This window comes from Furipterus horrens, unplaced genomic scaffold (genome assembly GCF_987537825.1).
Source record: "Furipterus horrens unplaced genomic scaffold, mFurHor1.1.pri manual_scaffold_11, whole genome shotgun sequence".
Lineage (NCBI taxonomy): Eukaryota > Metazoa > Chordata > Mammalia > Chiroptera > Furipteridae > Furipterus > Furipterus horrens.
Window position 1 is genome coordinate 2,140,646 of NW_028327181.1, and position 17,916 is coordinate 2,158,561.

The 17,916-nt window shown below is 66.4% G+C and overlaps 1 protein-coding gene across 1 annotated transcript in view; it reads left to right on the forward strand.

Annotated features, from left to right (window-relative positions):
• NCOR2 (nuclear receptor corepressor 2) overlaps window positions 1-17,916 on the forward strand; it is a 158,054-nt gene that overhangs the window by 98,539 nt on the left and 41,599 nt on the right. Inside the window, exons 17-19 of the mRNA XM_090291290.1 lie at window positions 922-1,094; window positions 2,780-2,842; window positions 13,325-13,467. Of these exons, the coding sequence (XP_090147416.1) occupies window positions 922-1,094; window positions 2,780-2,842; window positions 13,325-13,467 (379 nt within the window). The remainder of the gene's footprint in view (window positions 1-921; window positions 1,095-2,779; window positions 2,843-13,324; window positions 13,468-17,916) is intronic.

The window sequence follows — 17,916 nt, forward strand, 5'->3', positions numbered from 1 at the left end:
GCAGACTGATAGCTCATTTGAGCTCCACTCCTGAGCTAATAAATCCAGGCAATGACTTTGGAACTCTGCCCCCTCATCTCCTCCCGTCCTCGGGCTAGTCTCCTGAGATGCCAGCAGGGGGCGGGGATCGGAGGTGGGGGAGGACGAGGCATGCAGGCAGCGGCAGCCTCACCTTCTCAGGATGGCTGTCAGTGTGCGTTCTCGCAGAGCTGGGCGCTGCAGCCCCTGTGCCTGCCGGGGGCGGGGGGCGCACGGCCAGCTGGAGAGCCACACAGAGAAAGGCTGGGGGGGGGGGCGGGCATGGCTCAGCGCCAGGTACCTGGGCTGGGCTCAGGAATGTGGTTCCAGAGAACATCTGGCTGGCTAGCCCCCCCGCCCCCGTCTCCCAGACTTCCGGGGAGGACCTTCAGGAAGATAAATGGGAGGCGGAAATGATAAATCGGAGCGGCCCCACAGCAGAGCCCCCTGCATCGGCTTCTGAGAAGGGCCTCGCTCTGGGTCTTGAGGTCCCACGCGCCCCCACACACCCGGCTCGGCCTGCGTAAGACCTGTGGGGCACACAGAGCGCCCGCTGGCAGGGTCTCTCCAGGGAGAGACGTGGCTGTGTGCCCCGTGCAGAGCACAGCGCTCCCGTCTCTGGTGGCAACGTGGTCGCGCTCGGAGCAGGCAGCTCCCACCCCCACCGCGTGAACCCAGTGGCCATCCAGTTCACTAGCCGCCCCGTCCCTCATTCAGAGAAGGAGGCCGTTGAGCTGCCAGCTCACACCTGCCTCCCTCGTGATAAATAAAGTGGCAGATGCCACCCGCCCCCTCCCTCGTCTGCGGGCCACAGGCCTGGCCGACGGCTGCCGGCCGGTGCTCGTCTGGCCTCCTGCCACCCCCGTCAGGTGAAGCCACCCCGTGTCCCTCTCTGGCCTTCAGGGAGAAGGCGGACGACACCTCTGGGGAGGACAACGATGAAAAGGAGGCGGTGGCCTCCAAAGGCCGCAAAACTGCCAACAGCCAGGGGCGGCGCAAAGGCCGCATCACCCGCTCGATGGCCAACGAGGCCAACAGTGAGGAGGCCGTCACCCCGCAGCAGAGCGCCGAGCTGGGTGAGTCGCAGGCCCGGGAGGGCGCCGGGGCTCGGCAGGCTCAGCCCTCCAGCTCGAATGGACCTGCTGTGTGACCTGAGGCGTGCTCCTTAACCTCTCTGGGCACCGTGGCTGCCTGTGGCCACGGCGTAAGCGATGCAGTGACTCTGGGGGGCAGAGCCTGCAGCAGCCCCGGTCCGGGGCGTGGCAGGTGCTCAGCAGCCGTGAGCCGGGATGGTCCCGGAACTGAGGTTCCCATGAAAATCCTGATTGCCAGTTTGGGGTTTGGTGTTGAATCAGAAGGTCTGGCCACCCCTGGCCCGCGTTTTCACCCGGTGGCCGCTGCTGGAGCTGTGTGGCTGGCACCCCTATTTGGAAGGACCTGAGTGCTGCCCGTCCCCACCCTGCCCAGACCCTGTTAGGCATCCGACCTCGTTGGATCGAGTCGCAGTTCCCACGTGCAGCCACAGGGGGGCAGCCCATGTTCGTCTGTCACCAGGACCGTTTTGGCTCTTTGGGGCCCAGCCTCCTGCTTCTGTGGGAGCCCCCACCGCTGGCCCCGAGTGGTCAGGCTGAGGTCCCAGCCACCAGGGTGCCCTCCCGGCGTGGGAGTTGATGGAGGCGATTTTCATTTGTCACAGACACGCCCTCCTGCACACCCAGGGTCTGTTCCAATCACTGGTTCCTGCTTCACGTGGGAGGCCACTGGTACCCATTTCATGGATGGGCTCTTGGGGGCTCAGATGAGGGACGTGACTTCTGTAACATGGAGTCTGTCGGGATTCAAGCCCAGGGCAGTGGGTCGCAGATCTCACGCGGCTCCTTCAGGTCTGGGCCAGCGGACCGAGAGCCTGCAGAGGCTCGCTGGTGTGCCTGACTCCCGGGCATGCTCCCCAGAGCCCGGTGGATGCGGGCTGGGCGGGGGTGGGCGGCACCACGGGCTGCTCCTGCAGGCCCGCTCCAGCCTCAGACGTCACAGCCGCTTTCTGGGGGTGCCGTGGGAAGCAAGGGGGCTGTTGCTGAGACCACAGGGAGTGGGGGGTTGCCCATGAGGGTGGGGCCTCTTCTCCCCTGAGCTGCTGCCCCGTAGGTCCCTCCTGCTGGACTGTCCCTCCGCTGGTCGGCCGGTCTTTACCACACCCACGCCCCGTGCCTGTCCCTGTCCTGGGTGCTGAGGCCGGGGAGCCAATGCAGTTCCCATGCCCGCCCTCCTCACGGGGTCGTACGCACGTTGCCTGGAAGGACCTGGGCCCAGCCACGGGGCCTGAGGAGGGGTTCCTCGTCCGGATGCGTGGGGGGAGGCTGTAGGGGCCGCCCTGTGGAGCAGGTTCTCAGGCGTGTCGCCCCGCGGACACCTGGCCACGTCTGGAAACATTTTTGATTGTGGCAGTTGAAGTGGGGTGCTGTGGATGCCCCGCAGGGCCCTGCACAGCCCCCAGCAGAGTCCACGCTCAGATGAGGTCCCAGCACCCACACCAATCTTCACGCTGGCACCCTGCTCCCAGGTGGGCCCCTCCTCCCCAGCCAAGTGCACAGAGAGGCAGCTCTGTGGGTCCAGGCGCCCGACTGCCTCAGTTTCCCCGCCTGTAAAATGGGGTGATCGCACCCCCACCTGCGGGCTGTGAGTGGCGAGGCGCGTGGCCGTGGAGCAGGGACGGAGGAGGCGCCCCCGCGGCCGCTGCCAACGCACCGTGTCCTGTTCGCAGCCGCCGTGGAAATGAACGAGAGCTCCCGGTGGACCGAGGAGGAGATGGGAACGGCCAAGAAAGGTGAGGGCGTCTGCGGGGGTCGGGGCGGAGGGTCCGCCGGCTCCCTGAGCCCTGAGCTGGGGGCCGGCTCTGCTTCGGGGTTGTTCTTGGGTGCGCCCCCTCCCCTGCGCCTGAGCGTTGGCGTCCAGGGGGTGGGCGTGTGCGGCCATGTTTTCAGGCTCCCCAGTGTCCCCAGGTGCTCTCGGGTTACGGCTCAGAAATAGGCGGCCACCACCGTGGGGCCCCGGTGAGGCTGTCCCTGCAGGGGTTGGGGGGGGCGGGGGCAGCAGCGGCGTGCTGTGGTGCCAACCCCCGTCCTCCCTCAAGCCACCAGCACGTTCCTCCGAGCCAGCGTGGCTGGGTCCTTCGCTTCGTGGCTTGGTGACAGTCTCCCATCTGTGAAGTGGGAAGGGTGTCGTGGTCAGCGGCGAGGACCAGAGGGTGGGCACGCGCTGCTGGGGCTGGGCCCGGTCCCGCTCGCCAGTGCCCAGTGAGGGGCCCTCAGGCCGGCCGGCGCCGACGGGAAGGCCGAGTCTGGGCTGGCCCTGCGCTGCGTTTTGCCCTCTTGCTCTCAGGTGCCTTGACCCCAGCCCTGCGGGGGTCTTGTTTCCATAGGCCAAGCGCTGCTGGGTCCTGGAGCGCGTGCCTCGGGGGCATGGGGGGCAGGAGCGAGCTCTGCTGTCCCTGAGGCCCCGCGCTGAGCTGGCACATGGCTGCTCTGTGTCCAGACCTCCAGGGAGCAAACGGAGAGGGAACCAACAGCCTTTCTAGCAAAGGCCCCGGTGCCCGGGTCTGGCGAGTGTGAGGACCGTCCAGCCTCGGGGCTGAGACCCCGGAGCACAGGCGGCCTGCCCGCCCCGCGCTCCCCCACCCCCACCCCCACCCCCACCCCGGGGGACAGCGAGCCGAGGGGCCTTGGTGTCCCGAGACTGAGCAGGCCCCTCGCCCGGGGCTCCTGTCTGGGCGGCTGCTCCCAGCCTGAAGGCGAGGCGGCCCTTGACCTCAGCCTCATTCTGATTCGGGAGAAGAGCCACCTCCTCCCACAGGCTCAGACCCTGCGTCCGGGGCTCTGAGGGGTGCTCGTGGGCGCCTGTGCTGGCCCCGTGGGGCCACAGCGCCGGTCCCTCTTCCCTCTGCGCCCACTGGGGGTTTCTGTGTGCTGCGCTGGGGGTGCCGAAGAGGCTTTATTGGAATCGTGGGGTCTGTTTGCCCCCTTTAATTTCGGTAAAATGCACAGAGGACCTCCTGTTCTAACCGTTCATAGTGTATAATTCAGGGGCATTAAGTGCACTCACAGTGCTGGGCGAGCGTTCCCTTTGTCAGCTCCGGCACCTTCCACCGCGCCCGACGGAAGTGCCGCCCCCCCACCCCACCCCGCGCGCCAGCCCTGCTTCTGCCTCTGGGTCCCCCAGCGCCTGCCCCTCCATGTCTGGCGGGTCTGGCTCCTCTCAGCAGCGCCCCGTGTCCGAGGCACGCCCACGGTGCCCACAGTCAGCGCTCCGTTCCTTCTCTCGGCCGCGTCACGTCCTGCGGCGTGGATGAGCCCATGCCAGTCCCCGTTGCTCAGTGGGTTCATGGACACGGACGGGGGTTGTTGTTACCTTTCGGGGCTGTGACTAGTGCTGCTGCGAGTGTTTGTGTGGGACACGCGGGCTTTTAAACCACACGGGAGGCCCCAGGGCGTTGCTGTCAGCAGCGACGTTGTCCCAGGACCCACTGCAGGGGGGTAAGAGCTGCCCACGCGAGTCCCAGGCGCGCTGGCCACAGCTTCCACGGCGTCCTCTGTTGTCACGGCAGCCCCAGCCCTGGTGCCCCGGAACGAGGCAGGCGGGCGGCCGGGGCTGACTCACCGCTGAGACGGGCGTGCGCCCCAGCGTCTCCAGGCTGGGTCCTCCGCGGTGGCAGTGAGCTCATCCTGGTCCTGCCCGTGGAGCCGGCAGCGTGGAGTCACGCCGGGGCCCTGCTCAGTGACATTTGCAATAATGCAGTGAGCGCTGGGGGTCTGGGCGGGCTTGTCGCCACGAATGACAGCAATCTGGACAGTTACCACCCAGGTGGCTGCTGACGGCCATGTGTTCCAGGCGGAGGCGGGGGCAGGTGCCAGCCACCCCAGCGACTCCTCTGCGGTGGGCAAGGGTGGGGAGGTGAAGAATGTTCCGGAGCCTCTGCCCAGCCCTCAGAAATCCGAGAGGACCCGGGTGCCAGCTGTGCCTGAGACATGTCAACCCCTGCCCTTCTTCCTGTCATTTAAGTGGGTGGGCCTCCCCCTCTGCCGGGCAGGGCTGCCTGAGGCAAGCAGCCAGTGTCCCTGGGCCGCGGGACCCCTGCGCCTGTCCAGCCCATCCGGGAGATGCCCCCCAGCCCAGCCCTGAGGCATGAGCTGCACTGGGTCTCCATCCTCAGAGAGAAGCCAGACCTCGGCCTCTGGCCCTTTAAGGCCTGTGGCCTCAGACAGATCCGGCACCCTCCTGTGCCTCTGTGGCTCATCTGTGCACTGGGAATTAGTGTCACCCGTGCCCTTCACTTCCTGGGGCTGCCACGTCAACATGCGCGTGGGGGGCCTCTCCCCCAGCTCTGGAAGCCGGGAGTCTGACATCCAGGGTGTGCACGAGGCTCCGGGTCGGGGCCTGTCCTCCCTCCTGCAGCGCAGCCTCCGGTGTGGCCGGCAGTCCTGGGCGTTCCTTGGCTGGAGGCGCATCCCCGGCTCTGCCTCCTCACGCCCGCTTCCCTCTGTGTCCCTGTCTAGATGTCCTTCTGAGGAGGACCCACCTCCTCCCGTGTGACCTCATCTGACTTGATCACATCTCTAAAGCTCTTTTTCCAAATAAGGCCACATTCTCAGGTGTTAGGGGGACACTGTTCAACCCAGCACGGCCACCTCTGCGGAGCTTTGGGGAAAGGCGGCAGGAGAGCTCAGGGCGGTGCCGTCTTAGACAGACTGAGCTCCCGTTGCCGCAGTAACTACAAGCGGCCCCGGGCCTGGCCCCTCCCTGTCTCGGCTTCATGCCCCTTGTCTCTAAAATGCAGCTGGGTGCCGCCTCCCGGGGTGTCACGCGGGTGCAGGAGTCATGTGTGTACAGCCCTGGATACACAGTGGGTGCTGAGAAGCGGCAAAACCGCCGTGCAGCACGCAGGCTCCGGGGCCTTTGTTCCTGGGTGTGAGTCCCAGCCCTGACCCGGCTGTGTGACCCTGAGCAGGTGGCTGCACCTCTCTGGGCCTTGGCCCCTGTCTGCACCTAGGACAAGTGGGCCAAGCCAGTGTGAAGTGACGGAAAGGAGCTCCTAGGGTGCTGGGCTTCCCCCTGGCTGGGGAGCGCTCCCCGGTGGGGGGCATTGGGTTGAGACCCAAGGCGTGAAATAAGAACACTACGTGACTCTCTCCAGGACATGTCTCGATTCTCCTGGGTGCTCAGAACAGCTAAAAGTTTTATGTGTGTTCAGTCTCTTCATCCCCATCAACTTTACGAAGCGGGTGCTATTATCGTTCCTTTTTCTAGCTGAGGAAACTGAGGCCCAGAGAGGGTATGTGAGCTGCCTCAGGTCACACAGCTGTTAAGTGGTGGAACTAGGATTTGAACCACCGTGGGAATGAGGCTGGTATGCAGACTGCACGAGCGAGCCCAGGTGCCCGGCTGCTGCGAATGGGGGGGCAGCACACGCAGCATCCGTCTCTGTGGCAGAGTGTGCGGTTCAGTGGGAGGCTAGTGAAGCCCAGAGGGGGAGGGGAGATGCACAAGAGGGGGGCCGTGGGGACCCCAGCATTCCCGCGGTGGGGTGGAGCCCGGCTGTTGTGCTGAGCCTCGGCAGGCAGGCAGGCCCCAGGCACCCTCCCCGCTGTGTGTGTGGGGTCGGGGCTGCCTGCCCCGGGGCTCTGGCCGAGCTGGGACTGAGCATGTGCAGGAAGCTGCCTCCCCAGGAATCGGGCAGCCCCAGGGAGCTGGCTGCCCGCCCTTGGGCCCAGCGCCACCCTGGGCAGGAGGGGCAGGCCAGGCCTGGGCCGGGATGTGCGGCTCTTATTTCTCCTGGGAAAGGTCAGCCTGGCCTGGCTCAGAGTCTTGACCCAGCCATGCGGGCAGCTCCTCCCCTTCCCCAGCCCCCTTTCTCTCGAGAGCAGGCGCCAGCCGTGGAGGGGTGGGGAAGCCCCTAGTCCCCACCATTCCCGACCAGGAGTAGACACGGGCCCAGCTCCATGCTGTGCCAGGTGCTGGTGGCCCCAGGAAAGCCCCATCAGGCTAGATGGAGCCCAGGCCGGCCCCCGCCCTGTCCCCCAGTGACTTCAGGCTTCCGCCTTTCTCCGGGAGTGCGGGGGAAACCACGTGGGCTGTGCGCACTGGCTGGCGTAATCAGTTTTCACGGATGGAGGGTCTAAGGCTCGGAGCGGAGGTGTGAGTCCCCATCCGCAGAGCTGTGCCCATCGCGGGGACACACGTGCCCCGGGCTCACACCGGGGAGCCCCACAGCGGCTCACTCGCAGCATAGGCGGCCGACGCGGCCCGGTCCCGGTGTGCTGGGCCCCTGGGTGCGGCATCAGTGTGGGCACCTGAGGAGGGTTGTTGGAAGAGACAGTGTGGTGTTCCAAACTGTGGCAGACAGGCTTCTGCGGTGGAGAAAGTTGGGGGTGGGGGTGCAGCCAGGCCCAGGGGCAGGCTCCAGACCTTGGGAACGCCAGGCCCACGGCAGCCCACTTGCACCCCCGTAGGACGCCCACATGTCCACGTTTGGGTTCCTGCATCCTCGGGGAGATGCAGAGCAGCCGACGCGGGGGGGCCTGTCCCTCTGCAGCAGGGGCTCGCTGACCGGGCACTCCATACGGACTGTCCTTGCCTTCCCGGGGGACCCTCGAGGTGGGTGCCCCACACATGAACACACACCTGCACATGCATACGCGTGTACACGCACACATGCGTGACTTCTGCTTCGCAGAGGAGAAAGCTGAGGCCCAAAGGCTGAGGGCCGAGCGGGAGCAGCGCAGCCTGGTGGCGCCTCGCGGCTTCCCCAGAGAGCAGGCAGGGCCGCCCGCGGGCCCACGCAGGTGCTCCTGGCCCCTCCGTCAGCATTTTTCTCGGTGTGTCGGGCAGGAGTAGCGAGGTCACAGCACGGCTGTGAGTTGCAGACATTGTTGCTGAAACCGAGGCTCCCGCGGGCAGCACAGATGGCTTTGGAAAGAGTAGACGAAAAGCACAAGGTAAGTCAGGTTCAGGTGTGAAGCTGTCCGTCCAGAACTCGCCGGGGCGTCAGGACAGGCCGGTGTGCCGAAGCTCTGGCGCAGGTCGGCACCCCGTGAGGCTGCCGGCCGCGTGGCCTGGACCGTGCGGCACCGGCCCAGGACCGAGCGTCCGGAACAAGGAAGTGGCAGGAGCTGGGACTAAGGCTGCCGGGTTCCTTCCCCTCCATTGGTCGTGCTCTGGGCAGAAAGTCTCACAAATGGGAGCTTCCTTTGGAACGTGGCAGTTGGCGGGAGAGGTGTGGGTGCAGGGAGAGGAAGGCTTCAGGGTTGGAGGGCCTGTGGGGGGGGGGGGGGGGCGAGTGTGTTCGATGGACAGGGCTGCTGGTCCCAGAGAGAACCGCTGTGACGTCCCCAGGACTCGGGCGGGTGGCAGTGTGGGGCTCGCAGGCGCTAGAAGGGGCCCAGTCCAGGTTATCTGAGCTCGGGGGGTGGGGTTCCCAGGGGAGAGGGTAGCAGCTTCGGAGGGACTCAGGGCAGGGGCCCGACAGGGATACCGGACGCTGGTGACTGAGTCCCTGGTCCCATGAGAACGGTTTGTCACAGGCCCTTGGACGGTGCGTGCATAGCTCCTTCTGAGGGCGGCCTGTGTGGCCATTGGCCAGGCTGAGAGGGATGTCCCTCTGCAGCCACCCTCTGCGCCCTCAACCTCATTCCAGGCTCGGAGTCTGTGACTCAGACCTCCTGGCTTGACTTCCTGTCTTGGTCAATTTCACTTCCTAGTTCCTGCCCCAACTTTTCAGAACTAAACTACTTCCTTAGAAATTAGAAGTGGGGTTGGGGAATCCAGACCGCAGTGGATGCTGGCAGAACCTGCTGTCTGAGCAGCGGTGCAGAGCATGGGTGGCGGGCCCCTGGGTGGGATGCGGCGTTCCTCCCGCCTCTTCTGGACTGGTCCAGGGCGCCTCCAGGGAGAGACCCTCAGCCCCTTCTTCTTTGGGCAGCTACGTCCCAGGAGCCCCAGACCCAAGGGCTTGGAAAGTCCAGAGCTTTGTTCATCTGCTGAACGCCTCCTGCAAGCCCAGCCGTGACGGTAAAACCCTGTGATGGCCGAGCGGCTGGGAGAGCAGCTTTGCAGAGGGTGATCAAGGAAGGCTGCTCTGAGGAGGTGTCCCTGGGGCCCAGAGCTGCGAAGGAGAACAGGGGGATCTGTGAAAAAGCCTTGCAGGCAGAGTGGGAACAGCTGGTGCAAATGTCCTGGGGCGCATCCCAGGGCTGGACACGGGGTCCCAGGGGCTGGAGTGAGTGAACCAGGAGATGGGGTAGGAGGCAGGCTGGACAGGTGGGTGGGGCTGGCTCCGCACTGAGGCCTTCGGATTGTATTCTGAGAGCTTTGGGTTGTCATCGGAAGATTTGAAGCAGAGGAGTGACACAATCGCACTGGCATCCGGGAAAGCTCGCTCGGAGCTCCCTGTGGGGGAGGGAAGTCCTAGGGGCCTGGCACGGTTGGGATCTGCTGCCCTCCCCTGGCAGGGTGCCCTAGGAGGAGGGCCGGGGGCACGCGCCAGGAACGGGGTACTCTGGAGACCTGGGGCCTGTTGTTTTGGGGTTTCTGTGGGCAGGACGGAAAGGCTGAGGGCTAAAGGGGCAAGCAGGTCAGTGACCTCAGCTGGAAAAATCGGTCATGACCTGGATCTAGCTCCAAAGTTCAACTCAGTTAACTTTCAACCTCCCGGGAGCTGCTGGGGCATCTCTGGCAGGTGTCCGTATGGGGAGCAGTTTGACGTGGTCCTCAGGGGTGTCTCGGGGAGGGAGGGAAGAGGCACCTGGGTCCAGTGAGCAGCAGAGGGCTCTATGGGGACTCCAAACCTGCCCCCGCATTACAGTCTCCCCGAAACCTAAACCACTCTGCAATTGCTGAACCATTCTGCCCACTTCAGCCCTCCCCGACCCCCAGAGGCCCCCACGGAGCAGGAGCGGGAGGGCCTGGCTGCGGGGGGCCGGCTGCAGGTGGATCTGACGCGCGCCAGGGGCATGACAGCAGCAGCGGAAGAAGCTGTTTGCTCCGTCTGCCTGCGGGGCGGAGGAGCTCTGTTTTCCTGAGTCCTCATCTGTTCTTACCGCTGCTGACGCGCCACCGCCACTGATGGGGAGAGGGAGGGGAGCCACTGCCAAGCGGGCCCGCCCCCTCGGAACCTGGGCTCCTGCCATGCTCCCCCGCCCGCCCTCCGCTCCTGCGAGCCTCTGTCTGGAGGTCACATTCAGCCCCGAGGCGTCTCGCTGGGTCAGGCAGCAGAAAGACAGGGAGCCCAGGTGCTCCTGGAGGCTGCAGGGCACCGCTGCCCCCCTGGGTTTGGGTCGTTGGACTTCGGGCAGACACGGGGTGCGGGGGGCTCCAGGCCGGCGCCCCTTGCTGAGCACCCGCATTGGGCGCCTTGGTGCCCAGAGCAGCCCCCCGGCATTGAGCCCTGGTGACGCCTGGCACGGGCCACTGAGCGTACCACTGACAACTTCCCGCTGGCCGGCTGCCCCCATCGACAAAGGGCACTTCACTTGCCCTCGCTCGCCCCAGCTGCGGGGGGCAGGGGGGACCCCATCGGGGTGGCAGTGCTGAAGCCCTGGGCCAGGCAGCAGTGAGGACGTGCTTCCCTACCACCTTCCAGCACCCACTGAGGTCCCTCCTCCCTCCCTGCCCTCCCCCTCCTTTCCTCCTCCCCCTCCCCCTCCCCTTCCATCCTCCTCCCTCTCCCCCCCTCCCCCTCCCTCTCCCCCTCCCTCCTCCCCTCCCCCTCCCCCCGCCCTCCTCCCTCCTCGCTGGCGCTGTTGGAGGAGAAGGATGTGAGGCTGAGCTGAGCCGCCAGCAGACGCCAGAGCCGGCACCGCGGCCGCCCAGCCTCCCGCCTCCCAGCCCGCTGCTCCCAGCTCCTCTCCCTGGAGCGCCCTCCGCGCCGTATGTTTCCGGAAAACTTGGCCGAGGGGGAGACGCAGATGCGAGGATGTGAGTGAGTGGCCCTGGGGGCGGGGGCTTTGGGCCATGGTGGCAAGGGCTGACTGTGGCAGCCCGGGGCCGGGGACTCGGGAGTTCTGCGCGCCGTCCCCTCAGAGTCCCCTCCCCTTCCTCGGGGCCGTCAGGCTGGGCTCCCGGGAACGACGGTAGGACCTGGGTCTGGGGGGAGGCCTTGGGGGTCTTGGCTGGCGTGTGGTAGAGGTGTTTTCTCCGGGCGGAGGGTCGTGGGGGCACCTCCGCTGGGTCTTGTTCAGGGGGGTCTCCTGGGCCCGGTGGGCCCTTCGTACCGCAGTTCAGGAAACTGAGGCCCAGGAACAGGGGTGGCCGAGACCACGCGGGGTGCCTGGCCGGGCTTCTGGACGACTCCGTGCGGGGCCCTTAATGAGCGTCTGTTTCAGGGAGGCTGGTGGGCCCCTTCCCCACCCCCAGCCAGACTCCGTATTTATCTGCCCAGGTCAGAGGCGGCGGCCTCCGCAGGGTCAGGCCACCCTCTGGGTGCTCACTGCTCCCACCCCGCCCACCCCCGGGAGGCCCAGACGGGAGGCCCACCCCCGCCCGCCCGCCCGGGGTTCCGGCCCGACGCGTTTGCCTGGGCTCTCTTGGCCCCGGCTGGGGAAATATAAATAAACGCGCGTCCCCGTCGTCCTCCGCCAGGTTCTGTGCAAGTGGCAGCTGCTGCTGGCTCCGGCGGAGGGAAAGGTCAGGGGCCGGGCTGCACTTGATCCCACGCCCGCCCTCCCCTCCTCCTGTCCTTGAGGAACCCTGAGGAGCCCGGGAGCCACGTGGCCCTGTGGCCTCTGCAGGGGAGCAGGTGGCCCGTCAGTCCAGCCCCAGCCTCGCCCGCTGGGTCTGGAGGTGGGAGAGCGGGTCCCCATCCTGGGAAGGAAGCCAGTCATGGCCTCGCAGCGGGGATGAGACAGATCTCGGCCTCAAGGGCTTCGCAGACTCCCGGCCACTTGGCCGTGCGAGGGCAGTTGGTGCTTCTGCTGCTGCTGTTCTGTCTCCGTCAGAGGCTTGTGCGTAGCAGCCACAGCGCATGTGTGGATGGATGGGCAGAAGGAAGGCAGACGGTGCCCGCACAGGGACTGCCAGCCTCGGGCCCCCGCAGCCCTGCAGGCTTTCAGTCGCAGCCGTCTCTGCCTGCAGCTTGGTTCAGTTCAAGGAAAATTGCCTCAAACTTCGCTGTGGGAAATCTGTCGTTGGTAGTTGCACGCCTAGCTCTGGGCTCAGAGGCCACCAAGTTCATTCCCAGCAGCGTGACTCAGGCTTCATGCCTGCCGCCCTCAGGGGGCCCCGTCCTGCCCCAGAGCCCCTGGAGGGCTGGAGCCGCCTCCGGACACACACACACACACACACACACCCGCCTTCTGTGGGGAAGTGGGCCGGCCCCACCTGCTTGCCTGAGCGCCCGGAGGCCTGCTGCCGCCCGAGTCACAGCATAAACATGCGGACGGCCGCCTGAGTGGCCAGCGCTCTGCGGGCAGCTGGGCCGAGATGGGGGCCAGGCTTCCCAGGGCGCCGCGCCGCCTCAGGGTCCGGGGCTGGGGCAGAGGCTGTGTTTCTGCTGAGCCTGGCGTTTAAGGCATTAAAAACAGAAGGGGGGGGTGCTGCTCTGGCCTAAGTGTGCGGGGATGGAGGCAACTTTCTCTGACCTCGGTGGTTCTGGGGTGGGGTCTGCCAATTCCTAGGGGCTCCTCCCCATGTCAGGAAGCTGTGAGAAGCTGGCGGAGATGGGGGGCTGTGATTTGGGGGCAGCTCCACTCCCAGCCCCTAGACCAGCCCCGTGTGGTCTGAGTCCACAGTGGGCCTTTAGGTGTCAGCGGGGGCCTTTGCGCCCTGGGGTGCCCCAGTTACCCTGGATGCAGAGGCTCCTCGCCGCGGCTCGCCCCACCTGGATTCCACTGTCTCCCCCGCCCTCACCATCCCGCCTTCCCGCTCACACGTTCCTTCCTTTCCCGGCCAGTGCAGCCGGAAAACAGCCGGGCCTCCTGAGGCCTCGTCTGCAGCTGCGAGTGTGTGTCAGCCCTGGGTCACCACAGCGGAGCGGCAGGAGGGGTGGGGGCCCAGGGGGGTCCGCATCCTGGGCCTGGGCAGCGCTCAGCCCCCAGAGCCCCTGGCTGGGGTGCCCCCAGGACAGGCACCGGCTGGCCATCCCATCTCCTGGAGCCCAGGTCTCTGTCCTGCAGCCTGTGGGCCAGGCCCCCAGCCCCATTCTCGCTGGCGCCACCCCCCCCCCCCCCCCCCCCCCCGCTCCCTGGTCTCAGGCCCACGCAGTGAGCCTCGGGCCTGGCGGGGGCGGTGCTTTCCCTCACCCGCTGCCCTCCGCCCTCAGGTCTCCTGGAACACGGCCGGAACTGGTCGGCCATCGCCCGGATGGTGGGCTCCAAGACCGTGTCCCAGTGTAAGAACTTCTACTTCAACTACAAGAAGAGGCAGAACCTGGATGAGATCCTGCAGCAGCACAAGCTCAAGATGGTGAGTCCCCGCTGCCTGCTCCCTGGGGTCCCCGCCGCGCCTGGGGGTGGCCCCCATGGGGCCCTGCAGGGCTGGTCCCTCCTGGGCACACTGGGCCTGAGCCGGCTGGCTCACTGGGGGTGGGTGACGGGCGATCAGCTCATAGGAATGAAGACCTGGAGGCACATGACCCCCAAGTGAGCGTCTCACCCGTCCCGTTAGACTTCACAGTGTTAGGACCGCACTGAGAAGGGGCGGGCAGGGCAGGGGGCCGCCCGCCCAGCCCTGGCCTCTGTGGGTTCCTGGGGAGGCCGAGACCTTTTCCTCCCCAAGAGACACAGCCGGGAGGGTGCCCCTCTCAGACAGTCCGTGATCTCCGCAGACCGCAGCTGTTCCTGGAGTGGGGGGCGGGGCTCTGCTTTCTCTCTCTCTCTCTCTCTCTCTCTCTCTCTCTCTCTCTCTCTCTCTCTCTCTCTCCCTCTCCCCCTCTCTCCCCTCCCCCAATTCGGTCACACTGACGTGCCAGGCGTTGTCACCATTTCAGACAGGGGAACTGAGGCTCAGCTGGGCTCATAAGCAGCTGCTCGGGTTTGAACCCGGGGACCCATGCTCTTGATTGGCGAGGCCACACTGAGAGGGACCCACAGCTCCGCGCGCCCAGCCCGCCGCACCGGGCCACCTGTTGCAGGGTCTCAAGTGCGTGCGGCCTGTCCTGGAGGCCGTGCTGGGTTGCCCCCCACAGAGCCTGCCGACGCCCAGAGAGGGCCAGCGGGCGGCTGGGGCTGCACAGCCCGTGGCGGGCCAGGGACAGTTCACCCTGTTTGAACTCTCCTGGAGCACCCTGCGGAATTTAAGGGCACCCCTTCCTGGCCCCCATGAGTGCTCTAGGCGGACGCTGTTCATGCCCCTGTGGTCAGGGCTGCGGCCGGCCTTGCCTGCGCCCCGTTGTGCCTCCTGCCTCGGCCACTTCCTATTCTGACGGGGCCCCTAGAATCGGTCCCTGGGCCCCCTAAAGCCTCAGGCAGCCCCCCCCGGCCCCCGTGCACCAGGAGCTCTGCCTTCTCCTTGGTTTTCCTGGTCTCTGGTTTCCACGGGGGAGGAGGATGGCTCAGTGAGGCTGAGGGCACCAAGCACCTGTCCTTGACACCTGCTGAAGTCCTCAGATCAAACAGGGTGCTGACCCCAACCAGTGTATGGGCCAGCCTCTGCAGACACCAACTCAGCATGTGGGGGTGGCCCTGAGCACCACCCCAGGCACAAAAGGGTGTCTTCCTGTTCCCTCTGACCTCCTCTTCCTACCCCTCCCCTCCCCCGTCCACTGGTCCTTTCGGCTGGTGTCCACGGTGTCCACAGTCCTTAGGGCCCAGGCTCTCAGGTTACGGGCCTCCCCCCTCCCCCCTGCAGCCTGCTGGCCCTGGGCCTCACTTTCCAGGTTTCCTCAGGGCAGGGCCCCACTGTGCCCCCCAGGCCCTTGAACTTGAGAACCGGAGACCCCAGCAAGGTGGATAGAGCCGCTGGGGGGGTGGGGGTGGGGCCAAGTCCTGGCTTGGAGACCTTGTACGGCAGCCTGAGCCTCGGCTTCCTCTTCTGTGAAGCGAGGAGGAGAGGCCGTGTCCTGAGACCTGGGGCGGCGGGCGCGCGGCATGGGGCTCTCTCTGGGTCAGCTGTCCCGCTGACGACTGCCGCACGATTGTTAACTATCACGCCTGCTAGTCGGGGCAGTGGCTGTGTCCCCACCACCATTTCCCTTCAAAGCTGCACAGGTAGGAATGGCCAGAGCAGGGCCTCGGGGCCCCCGAGACCCGAGTTTAAGTCCACACTCTGCCCCTTCCTGGCTCTGGGGCCGCGGGCCCCTCCTGAAGTGGGGGTAACGATACAGCACCCCTCGGAGGCTGTGGTGGGAACGGCTGAGCGTAAAGCGCCCGCAAGTGAGGGCCCCTGTGGTGGTGGTGGCGGCGGTGGCTGTCACAGCTGCCATGGCCCCTCAGCTGCCCGACTGAGCACTGGGTCAGCTGGTTGGTTAATGGGCTGATTCAGTGAGTGCAGTGGCAGGGAGTTCCCGCTGTGAAGGCCGGTGCCAGCCTTGGCCGGGGCTCGGAGCCTGTTGGACGTGACCCTCACGGGGCCCTTGCTTTATGGGGTGCCGCCCCGATGCCCGGGAAGCAGCGGCAGGCGCCTGTGGGCCTCTGTGTGGGTGACGTGATCCCGCTGGGCTGGCCCAGGTGGGCACTGGTCGCGGGGACAGCAGGAGCCCTTGCAGGTCTGTGGCCGAGGCTGCTAGAGGAGGCCGCCCTCCGAGTCCCTGACCCTCGATGCTGGAGGGGACAGCAGCCCGGGCAGCTGAGGAGTGGGCGTCCACAGGAGGGGACTTGGAGGTCACCGTGGGCCTCTTCCCAGCCCCCGAGGCTCCTCCGTTACCCCCACCCTCCAGGGGGGCGATGAGGCCCGGGGGGCTGGGCGCCCAGAGAGATCACCGAGGGGCTGTGAGCGGCCTCCAGGAGCCCCTGGCTTTCCCTGCGGCCCGTCCTGCGTGTCCACACAGGGCTCACCCAGGCTGCACAGAGGGTCGCCCCCGCGCGGGACGCCGGTGGGGTCTGGCTCGCCACAGGCGGGCCTCGCTGACGGCCTCTGGATGGAGAAGGGCCGTTGGGAGGGTGGGGCTGGCTCTCGCACTCTGACCCCGAAGGGCTGGCAGCCACTGTGGGCCCCAGAGACAGACCCGTGAGCAGGCGCAGGGACCCGTCACGGGAAGTCAGGCCGAGCCTGGGCCCGTCCCTGCTGACCCTGGCCGCCCCGGGAGCGGGGGTGAGTTCCCCGTTGCTGGAGTATGCAAATGAGGCGCCCAAGGTGCTGCTGAACTCGGTGACCTCGCCTCCTGCCCCTGCGCCTCGCCACGCCGTCCCAGGAGGCAGGTGGGTCCTGGAGGGTCCTGATACATGGCGGTCGCCTCCGGCTGCCGGCCAGGCCCTGTCTGCAGCACAGGAAGACATGTCACCCTCAGCCAGTACAGGAAGAGGTTGGGGGAAGCACAGGGTCAGCGGGGGTCCCCTTGTGCCTTGCAGCAGGCCTGGCGGAGTGTGGCCATGGCGACGTCAGCAGGAAGCAGGATCGGGCGGGCCGAGCTGTGCAGAGTTATGTAACGTTTGGCAACACTGTCTCCTCCGAGGCGTCCCCGCCCCCCCTTCTGGCCGAAGGTTACCCCTCTCTCCCATCTGTGCGCCCCGGCCCGCGGCTCCGCTTCCGCGTTTCTCCATCGCTGTTTGTCTCGGCCCTGCCTGCCTTTCCTCTGTTGTCTGTTCCGTCTGCAGCCGCACAGGCCTGGAGAGAGAAAGGGAGGGAGAGGCGGGGAGGGAGGCGATCCGGGCAGGGACGCGCTGGAGCCTGACCTGCTCTCCGGTCTGGGCCCCTCGACTCTGGAGCCCGCGGTCCCAGGCAGGTGTGCGTGCCTCCCGGAACCACTGTCTTGTTCTCAGCTTCATTCATCTGAAGCAGCAGCTACAGGGCCTCATGCCAGGGCTGCTGGGGACAGCAGAGGACAGGCCCCGAGGAGCGGGTTCCGGTGTGAGAAGCAAGTTCACATGCACGTCATTTGCGCCGTGGTCTGCAGAGCGTGGGGCGGGTGTCGTAGGAAGTGGTCGATGGGTGACGGGATCAGCTGCCTCAGACAGGTCACAGGGGGGCCCCTCCGAAGAGGCGGGAACACGAATCAGCAGGTGGCTGGGAGGAGGACATCCCGGCTGAGGCCCTGGGGCTGGGACATCGGTGCCCATCGACACAGGCAGGGAGGGGAGGGCGTGCGGGGGGCGGGGTGGGGGCGCCTGGATGTAAACTGCATAGGGCTGCGTGAGCAGGTTGGACTTGGGGTTTTATTTCAAGGGTTTCGGGGATCCCCTGCAGGGGTTGACGCAGGGAACAGCGTGCTCTGATTGGCTGAGCAGCTGTGCGGATCCAATGAGTTAATATCTGGAAACCGCTTGGCACTAGCACTTGCTTGACAGACGTCAGCCTGTAACCATTTACAGCAACGTCCAGCGTCTGCCCCGCGCCCCTCTCCCGGCTCCGAGGTGTGGGGCTGGGTGGGAGGGTTCAGTGTAACTCCCGGGACACTCGGTACATCCCAGTCTCTCGGACTCAGCCGGCCGTGTGGGTATTTGGGGGTTGACACTTGCCCCGCCTGGCCTGCCTGGCTGGGGAGACCCTCCCAGAGAGAACATTCACTCTGGGAGGGCGGGGCAGCCGGCCGGGCCCACGGGTGCGCTGTTCACCGTGCGGCTCCGAGCTTCCCGAGGCTTCCACACTCAAGCAGCTGGTCACCGCCTTACCCGGTCCCAGGCACTGGAGCGAGGCTCCGCCCGCTAAAAATAGATGGGGGAAGAAGGGAACCCTCCGCCGCGCCCACAGAAGCCACGGCCACACAGTTTTCTGGCACCTCCATGTGCTCCGGCAGGGCTCCGCAGGGGAAGCTTGGGG